Source organism: Propithecus coquereli, unplaced genomic scaffold (assembly GCF_000956105.1).
Source record: "Propithecus coquereli isolate 6110/MARCELLA unplaced genomic scaffold, Pcoq_1.0 Scaffold246, whole genome shotgun sequence".
Lineage (NCBI taxonomy): Eukaryota > Metazoa > Chordata > Mammalia > Primates > Indriidae > Propithecus > Propithecus coquereli.
Window position 1 is genome coordinate 630894 of NW_012148019.1, and position 10123 is coordinate 641016.

General features: G+C 49.0%; 1 protein-coding gene across 1 annotated transcript in view; it reads right to left on the reverse strand.

The window, feature by feature from the left end:
* Positions 1-9364, reverse strand: part of LOC105812137 (quinone oxidoreductase-like protein 2) — a 23390-nt gene extending 14026 nt beyond the window's left edge. Inside the window, exons 1-8 of the mRNA XM_012646522.1 lie at positions 9304-9364; positions 9110-9212; positions 7896-7992; positions 6504-6562; positions 5890-5955; positions 5008-5117; positions 4048-4129; positions 244-425 (exon numbers count right to left, since the gene is read on the reverse strand). Of these exons, the coding sequence (XP_012501976.1) occupies positions 244-425; positions 4048-4129; positions 5008-5117; positions 5890-5955; positions 6504-6562; positions 7896-7992; positions 9110-9212; positions 9304-9353 (749 nt within the window). The 5' untranslated portion in view covers positions 9354-9364. The remainder of the gene's footprint in view (positions 1-243; positions 426-4047; positions 4130-5007; positions 5118-5889; positions 5956-6503; positions 6563-7895; positions 7993-9109; positions 9213-9303) is intronic.
* Between the last annotated feature and the right edge of the window lie 759 nt (positions 9365-10123).

Consider the following 10123-nt stretch of genomic DNA (forward strand, 5'->3'; position numbering starts at 1 on the left):
CTGCAGTCATTTTTTGGATATTTTCCAGTTGGGTATTTTGTTTTTGCTATATTTAAGCATTTCCTGATTTTCTCTGCTTCTATTCCTTTTCATCCACCCACTCAGCTGTCCTCGTGGACGCCGATGCCTACAGCTGACGTGAACAGCAAAGCAGAGAGAGAAGCGAGGCCAGAAGGAAGACAGAGTCCGAAAGGTCTCAGCAGAGCCCCGGACCCAGCCCTGGGGACAGACCGCTCCTCGCACCTGCGGAGAGCCTCCAGGAAGACGTCGCCTCCCACCATGTCGATGGCCACGTGCACCCCGCCACTGCCCACCAGCTTCCTCACTGTCTCCTTCAGGCCGCCCTCATTGTAGTTCACGCAAAACTGGGCACCTCGCTGCATCGCCAGCTTGCACTTCTCGTCACTTCCGGCAACAGCTATCACCTGCGTGAAGAACACAAAGCTTCCGATGGTCCAGAACATGTCACAGTGGGGGATACCCCACCTTCCCCTCCTCCAGCCAAACGGTGCTACTCAAGGAACCAATGTGGCCGTGCTGCCCTAGTGCCAGCCTCGAGCCCACACATCGGGCCCAACACACAGACCTTCCCACAGGCCCCTCTATGCCCCACTAGCCACGAGGTCCACATTTTGAGGAATCCGGGGACTCCAACAGGTCTAGCTAGGAGATGGTCCAAAAGACACACAGAAAGTCCTCTCCAAATGTAAACGAAAGCCACCACTTACTGCGCAGCAGCTATGAGTCAATTAGTAAGGACACAAACTGGATACCAAGCTCAGAGTTAACAAAGCAAGATACAGCAGTGTGATGGGAAAGGCAGAGCGCTCCAGAAATGCAAACAAGAGGTACCCGATCTAGAAGATCAGCAAAGGCTTCCCAGAGGGTAAAACATGACTGAATAGAAAGATCTTCAAGTCGGACAGACCTTAGTTCAAATCTTGGCTCTGCCACTCACTAGCCGTGTTACCGTAGGCAAATTACTTAGTAAAAACTAACGCACAGTGTTACTATTTGCCAGACACTACTCTATATGTTTTTACATATACTAATAACTCACTTAATCATAATAGACCAATGAAATATATGCTGTTATTATCCTCACTTTATAGATGAAGAAATTGAGGCAAAAAGGTTATGTAACCTGCCCAAGGAAGGTCACACAAGGAGGCAGAGCGGGGACCTAACCCCCACTAATCCACCTCCAGAGTTCCCGCTTTTAACCCCTACACTGCCTGCCAGCTTCATTAGGTTTCAGTTACTCCATCAGTAAAGTAAGACATTTTAAAAATTAAATGGAAAACTGTACATAAACCACTTGGAAAACGAAGTGTTAGTAAATCGCAGCTATTGTTACACGCATGCATTTACTCCATTTAAACCTCACAAGAACACGTGGGGGAGGCACAGTCGCTCCCACACTACGGATGGGGACGAGACTCAGGGTTGTCCAGACAGCACGTGTCAGGACAGCTATTCAGACCCGCTGCTGCCTTCCTCCAGAGCCCGTGCTTCTCCACCCCGTCACCCTGGGAGAAAACCATGCGAAAGGCCCAACACAAATGGCACAGATGGCTGCGAGCCACCCTGTGGGGGATAACTGGGGTGTGGAAGTCTCTAGAAAAGCTGCAAAAACCCAACCCAGGCTTCCTCACTGGGCAGCACCCCCCAGTGCACGCACTTTGGTCCCGAAGTGATCCTCAGAACTTGCACTCGAACACCTCAAGAACATCAGTTCCCTTAAAAGATTCCAAACTCACTCATAACTGACCCCTCCAGTTCTCCCTGCGGGAAGCCCCAGAGAGCTGAAGTCCGCTGCAGGCACTGAGCACACGGCCCCCGCGGATGGACCCTGGACGAGGGTCAGGCACTGGTTTGAATTCCGAGACTCTCACTCGGTCCCCGTGAGACCCACAGTGACTCATCTCCTCTCTGGGGCCTCCCTTTCCTGACCTGTGAAGGAGGATGACAAACACGTACACTGCCGTCTCCCAGGAGCTCTGTGGGGCTCGCAGGTAAGATAATTACTGTGGCGCCTTTGAAAGCGGTACGCAAGGCTGTGGACGCGAGGTGTTATCACAGGGACCTGTTCCACGTAGGTGGCATGGTAACATCATTTTTTTGTTTGCTTTTGTTTAAAACCGTTATTACTGCTAAAGAAAACACAGCTTAGATTAATTTTAGTATCTGAATTAAAAGTGAATTTTTCTTTCTACTTAACCTCTTATAACTATTTAAAACAAATGGTACAATTTTATCTTCCTAGAAATGTTAAATAGTCAATAGCTCTAGGCAGTGAAACAATTACGGTCTCTCCCCCCAAGAGGAGCTAAAAGCCCACCCTTTTGACATGAAATGTGTTAATGTCACTTGAGGAGCCTGCTGGTATCTAAGATTGCTTTCAGAACTCACACGTCCTTCCCAAAAGGATCGCAATGTGAGAACGCAGAGACGCCACCTAAAGAAACTCCAGACCAGCCCAGTCATCTCCAAACATGAAGATCCAGTTGCCTTCCGGACATCCGAACCGCACACTCCGCAGGGACCTCGCACTCACCACTTCCCCGTGTGTTCTCAATCTCGACAAACAGCAATTCACGAGTTAACTTAGTTTGCTCCTTCCCACACCATGTCTAATAATAACAGGACTCCTTTTTAAGACGTTCTTACTGACATGCCACGCACTCTGATAGGCATAATAATCTCATAGAATAATCTCAATATTCCTACCACAACTCCATGAAGAAATCATTATTTCACAAGCGAGGAAATGAGGCAGAGCTGGGATCTGAACCTTCGTCAGGCTACCTTTAAGTCCCTGTTACTTGGACAGGATGCACTCCAGTCACCAAATTCTCCACTGTTTTCCACTTCGCCATCTCCCAATTCATCGCTCCACTGCCTTGGTTCAGGCGTCCTCCCCTCTGGCTTGGATTCCTCCACGAGTCTGTCCCTCCGCTTCCAGACTGCCCCTGACCTTGCCCTGCCCCCTTCAGAGTGAAATTTTCAAAATGCAAAGATGATCATATCACTTTCCTACTTTAAAATCCTCAAGAGCTCCCAACAGCTTCCAATGAATGTTCAAATTCTTCAGCCCAACACAAGGCCCCTCGGGATCTTATCTCTACCGGCTTCTCTAGAGTCACCTTCTACCATTTCCCCACAGGTCCTCGGTGCCAGCGATGCCATTTGCAATTCCCAGAATGCATCGTGCTGGGTCCTATTTCTCTGTCTTCTGCTATGTCCCCCACCACTAAAATAGCCTTCACCTCCCTTCTTCCTCTATTCAACCGCTACCAGTCCTTCAAAAGTCAGCTTAAATGCCCTCCTTCTTCAAGAAGTCCTCCTTCCCAGAGAGATGCTCCCGCAGAGACAGGGGTCTTTCTTTCATTCTTTTATTCATGCCTTCATTCATTCAATCGAGAAACAGTTCTTGAGTTCCTACTGTGTTCTGGACACCATACTAGGTGTCAGGACTACGGTGATGAACCAAACAGACACTGTCACTGCCTGTACGGGGAGTACATTCCAGCAGGAGGGAGACATTAATCCAGTAATGACGCAAGTAAAGGAGCAACGACACACGGAGCTGTATGTGACGGGAGAGAAGCACAGGGCACTGTGGGATCACATACAAATCTCGTGACGGGGAGGGGACTGACACAGCCACTTGGAAAACAAAGTGTTAGTAAATTGAAGCTACGGTAACACGTATGCAATCGTTTATTCTATTTAAACCTCATAAGAACACATGGGGGAGACATTTGAGTTTAAATCTGAAGCACAGGCGGAGACAGTTCAGAGCCCTACAGGTAGAGGAAACCGCATCTGCGAAAGCCGCGAAGCGAGTCAGACGCTGCCAGGAGTGATGAACGTCCGTGCCTCCTCCCTCGCTGGTCTGCGAGCAAATAAACGGCAAGACCCTGCTCTGGGTGACTTTGTGTCCCCAGTGTCTTGCACATGATTTTTAATGAATGAACGAACATGTTCCATGTTTGAAAACTGGAGTTGCGATTTTTCACAAGGCAGACTCCCACATGCAAATACCTTAGCCTGAAGAATATTTGTTGCCACATCTATCACCGCCAGGCCTGTGGCTCCAGCTGCTGCCGTCACCAAAACAGTTTCTCTGCCAGAGAAAGATGAATGTTACTTTGGAAACCTCCAAAAATCATCCAGTAACATGGCTGCACAAACATTTCAGAACCAGAACATTTTAAAGCAAGAATGTTAAAGGTCATTTCACCCAAACCTTCATGCACATCTGTTCTCCAGCCTTTAGGGGTGGATTGTGTATGTGACTTCTAGATCAGTGCTAATTTGGTTCAGTTTTGAAGGCTTCCCAGGAAAAAGATTCCTTAATCTCTTTAGGCAGTCTCTCCCCCATGTCGGTGGTAACCTTTCCTTCGAGCTACCACTCCATTCGTGCGAAATTCTGTCCTAAAACCATCCTCATACTAAATACTGCCCAGTTTTCTAGTGATTATATAATGGCACTGTTCAAATAAACCCACCTATCTGAGGAGCAATTCTGGGACTCGGCTGTCTTAAAAGATCAAGAAGCAGCGTATATGTTCCAGGTACAGTGGAAAACCTCAACACCTTTGCGTCTGAAATACCCCAACTGGCACACCCAACAAGGCCTCACAGAGACAAATGCCACAGGCCTCCATCAGACTCAGAGTGAAGTAAGTTTAAATAAACCAACTCTCTACACTTTAAGGTTTTCTGTGAGGTGATCTCCACAGTGGTCAGGTTTGAGAGAGAGATCTTTCCAGATTCATACTGGCTAAGTTCAGGGTCTGTCACTCCCTCTCTGACGAAAGGAGGCCCCCACAGTCACGAGACCCCCGTCTCAAGCCAATACCCCCCCTTGGCCTTTCCTCAGCCAAAATGAACGCGAGCAGGAGGGAAGGGACGAGGGACGAGGCGGGGCAAAGCTTTGTTGGGCACTTCCGGTGTCAGAAAAGGGTACCCTCCAGCCCCTGTCGTCTACACAGTCCTCACCCAGGCTGAGTACGAGCACGATGCTCTAGCGCTAAAATAGCGGTGGCGTAAGATATAGGTAGGGCAGCAGCTTCGCGCAGGGAGACCTTTTCTGGAATCGGCCACAGCATCTACAAAGAGAGATAACGGTGACGTAGGGATTAAGCACATGCACCTGGTCACGAAGGCTGCTCAGTAAATGTTATGATTTGACCGAGTGACTGATTCGCCAAGGGAAACACAGGCCCACGGCCAAGCCCAGCGGAAGTCAAGATCAAGCACGCCGTGGAGAGTTCAGGACTTGGTGTCTCAGACTTCAAAACCCCAAGCATCTGGCTCAGGAAGGAGCCAAGGGATGGAGAATGGAACACAGATCACTGTACTGCAATGGGCGGATTGTATGATGTGTAAATTCTACCTCGATAAAGCTGTGGGGAAAACTGTATACTGTGCACCACCAGGGGGCAAGCAACATTCACATCCCGCACACCGCACCAGGCCACCCTGGCTGGCCCCGTTCCCAGGGCTATCTCTTCCACAAGCTTTGGGTGGGGGAGAAGCCCATTACATCCAGCTCAATGCCCCGAGCCAGTTTTTCTACCAAACGCTGTTTTCTACCTAACTATGGTCCAACTGGATGGCCAGACCAGAACTCAGAAAACAAAATGCCCTTCTTCATTAAAACACTCGACACAAACAAAGCTCTGTGCAAAGACTGTCGCACTAGCAAAGAGAAGGGGCTTAGCATTTGCAAACATGAAGTGTTTGGCTAAGAAATAAGATATGGACAAATACAAAGAAAAGAAAGGAGAAGGGAAGGACGAGGAATGAGCAATTAGTGGAAATTAAGAAAACAAAGGAGAAAAAATATCTCCAAGCATTAATCTTGAGAGGCGGGGATACCTTCTGGTCAATGATGCATTCTTCAGCCATACCATTAAAGAAACTCACGCCAATAACTCGATCTCCCTGAAGGGAAAATAGCATTAAGGATACGTTCAAATGCATGGCCTTGCATTCACCTTTCCCTGAATTAATCCAAAAAAGGAAGAAAATACACATCTCTGACTCCATAGACAATTAAGGTTGGCCGTGATGTCCATTCAGAGTTAATGTTCAGTAAATAAAACAGGAGTCTCTCAGCACCACCACCAGGTTGCCAAGCCAACCTGGGCACGTTTTAGACAATGATGGGATGGAGTAAGGACAGGTTGGTATGCATTAGATTCCCAGTATTCATTTCTTTCACAAGAGGCTCAAATCTGAGAATTCTCTATCCTCTCGGTAATTAAAGACTGAGGTGCTGCCTTTTATTCATAATAAAGTTTAATGAAACCAGAAACTTCCATCAGCTTCCTTCCCCCAATTCAGAATTTGTTTCTTCTTCTTCCATCTCGGTTTCCCTTTGGTGTCCGCAGGCAAAGGCCAGGGGGAGCAAGACCCCTTGGCTACACCTGAGGTCAGCGCATTTCTCACGGCCGTGCATACCCTGACTCCCTAGATTGCAACTCATTTACCTCTTTCACCGTGCTGACGTCTGTGCCTGTCTCCAACACTGTCCCAGAAAACTCCATTCCTAAAACACATTGTTTAAAGGTTAGGTTATCGTTAAAGCCCAACACCATGGACATGAGCAAACCCTGATCAACAGACCATCCCATCATCCTTTGGGAGCTGAGAGGGTTTAGGTGCCCCTCACTCCGCCCAGGCAGAGACATAAGAGTGTTGTACCCAAAGCACAGGAAAGCGAACATCAGATTTCACGATCCACAACCTCAAAAGCTACCGCAGTCCCATTCATACCTTGACACAAATGGAAATTTCAGAAACGTACAAAAGCACAGAGAATCACAAGTGACCCTGCTCACTCGGGCCCCCAACGTCTACAACACCCTGCAACATTCATCATATGGTATTTATCTGTTTCCATGTCTCCTCCGGTGGAATGTGGGACTCTCGAGGGCATGAACTGTGTTCATTCACACAGTACCTGGCTCAGCTGGATGAACTGGTGCTGTGTGCCCTTTCCTCTTTCTCTTTCAAAAGTTCTTAATTTAATGACCACACATTTCCTACTTGAGCTGCCAGGAGAATAACTCAATTGAGTATGATCTCCTCCCCCCATCTAGCATTTCAGCAAATACAAACAGAAGGAAACGGTTCCAACCGCTGAGACGCTACCAAACACCCTGACACCAAAATGCCCTAAAAGCAAACCACAGCAACTATTTTGCAATCACTGTATCCGTCATTATATATGTGTATAAAATATACATGTACTAGACACATGCTAAAGTTACACTTTTATCTCTTTAAGTAAATTTTAAAAACAAAAATCAGTCATTTGTCCACATACTCAGGATCTAAAAGTAATCAGATTAGGTATAATGAAAATCAGACAGTGGGCTGCTAAGAAAAACGTATAGATTCTTTTTCTTCTGTCTGATCCTTTGGCATTAGGTTTCTTTGGGAATTCATTTGTGAGTCTGAAAGTTTTAGCTGCAAACAGATGTTTGTGATACTTTGGTGAAGAAACAAAACTGAGGCAGTATCAAGGCAGGAGGGGGAATGACTAGGGCCAAGATGATTCTGATGAACAGAATGCTGATGAATGCAACGATGCGTGGAAATTCATTTGTTCACTTATTCATTTTTAAAGTATTTATTGAGCATCTACTGAGCCAGGCACAATGCTAAGCTGGGGGATAGAGCACCGAGCAAGACAGGCACAGAGCCTGCCCTCATCAGCTCACAATCTAGTGATTCTAACAGCGAGACTAACACGTCTCACTGAAACATCACTGAAGGCAGGTAAACGCCGCCAGAGCAGTGTCTGAGATGAAGTGCATGGTTATGCAAACTCTGAATCTTCCTCTCCTGAAGGAGTCACTTAGTCTCCCCATACTCACCAGGTGTGAAGGGAAGATGGGGCCTTTCCTGATACTGACCACGGCAGACCAAAATATCTGCAAAGTTAACTCCGCAGAAATGGACGTCAACTCTGACCTGCAAAGGAAACAGAGCAGGAAGGCAGAACAGCACACATCCGTGGAGACAAATTTCATTCAATTATACCAAAGTCATCACTGAACCATAACTGTACGCCAGGTACTGAAGTGAGAGCCAGTGCACATCCATGAGGCCAAAAGGACGAGGTTTCTGCCTTCATGGAGCTAAAAGTATAGTAAAAAAGGCAGATATTAACCAAATAATAATGTAGATGTACGTTAAATTACAACTCCAATAAGAGTGTTAAAGATAGAAATATACGGTGCTACGAAAGCACGCAATGTGGGGACTGGACCTCTTGGGGAAGTCAGGAAACACATCCCCAAGAAAGAAACACTTGAACTGACAACAGCTGAGAGTTAACGGTTCAAAACAGGAGGGGAGAGCTTGGCACAGACAAAAGCAACAGCAGGTGCAAAGGCTCTGTGGTGGGAGCAAAAGAAAGAGCAGCAAGCCTGGAGCACAAGGAGAAGGAGATGGGGCCAGAGAGAGAAGGGACCACAGCACACGAGGTCTGTGGGTCTTAGTGAGCATCTCAGCCTTCACGCCAGGAACAACGGGAAACCATCAAAGGGTTTTAAACGGAAGGAAACATGACTAGCTGTTTGGGGAATGTGGAATCCTGGAGGCTATCCTGGATCCCCAGCCTGTGTTTCGTGAAAGCGCCATAACTGACGCAGACCCGCGGCCGTGGAGCCTGCAGTTTCTCCAGGCCTCGTAAGCCAGGTTCTCAAAAGGTGGTCCCAGACCACCAGCATCAGCATCACCTGGGAACTTGTAACAAATTCAAATGCTCAGGCCCCATCCCAGATGTTGACACTGAAGAGGAAGGAAGCAAAGGATGGGGGCCCATCTAGCTGCAGGAAATCCGAAACTTGCAAGTGCAAAGTCGTGTGCAAATCAGAGCTCTCTGCGTCTAAGGCAACCGCTCTGGGGCCTTCCGCGAGGCCCATCGTGTGTCTGGGGGGACAGTCTTCCTCTGACCCGGCCCGCGACGAAGCTGCGCTCCAGTCTCGGGTCGCCCCAGCCCGGGCACGGGAGCGGGATTCCAGAAGGAAGCCTGCGGGGGTGGTGTGCGGTGGCAGGGGGGGCGGGGCCGGGCCAGGCGCGCTACCTCGAGAGGCCCGACAGGGCGGGGGGCCGCCTCTCCGACGGTCAGGGGCCGCTTCAGCTCGGTGCACAGCGCGGCGCGGTAGTGCCGGCCCTGCCCGGCCTTCCTGCAACACGGAGCGGGGCCGGGTTACTCGGGCCGCCGCCGGGGGCGCACTGGGGCCGCCCTGGGGGCTCAGGGAGGAGTCGGGGCTGCACCTGCACGACCACGCCCGCCACAGGCACCGGCCCCGGAGCAGCGCCGCCATGGCTCCGCGGAGCGACGGCGACCGGAAGTGGCCGCAGCGCGGCCGGAAGAGCCGCACGGCGCGGCCACGCCCCGGGGAAAGCGCCCGGGACGCGCCCCCCGTGGCCGCGGCGACCCTGCGTCTCCGCCGGCGGTGGAGCCGCTGCCCCCCAGGCTTCGCGGGAGGGGAGCCCGCTGAGGGAGGGGGAAAAACAAGTAAAAGGGATTAGATTACCCGAGATGAACCTTCATTGGCGTTTTTCGTAGCAAATTGAGAAGACTGTTCCAACCGCAGTTGGAGACATTGAAATAGGGTCCTCGGGGCCTCTGCACGAGTGCGAAGTGCGCAGGTGAAGGCTTTGACACACTGACTGCCACACTGGAAAAAAATATTTTTCCCTGGGGCCACGGTGTTTTACTACGAAAATAGAATAAAAACTTCGAAAACAAAGTGATCCCTTCTAATTTAATGAAAAATTTGTTTTCTTTGTTTTCCGTGCGTGAGTTATATGCCATTCACATGGCGCTAGAATCAGTTTTCACGCTGCACGCCAGCTGAGTTGTATGTGACTGACAAATAGTTACTGAGTTTGTTTCGGAGACTTGAGTCTTCCTATGCTTCACGAGGCCCCAGGCTCAAAACTAGCGTGAGTTAAATACAGGTCACGTGGCAGTTAATGTGTTAAAGTCTACATTCAAACGCCTTGTTAAAGTTCAATTCTTGTTACTAATTTTCTCACATTGACAGGATCATTTACGCTAAAACTGTACAGTTACTAATGATCCGCTATT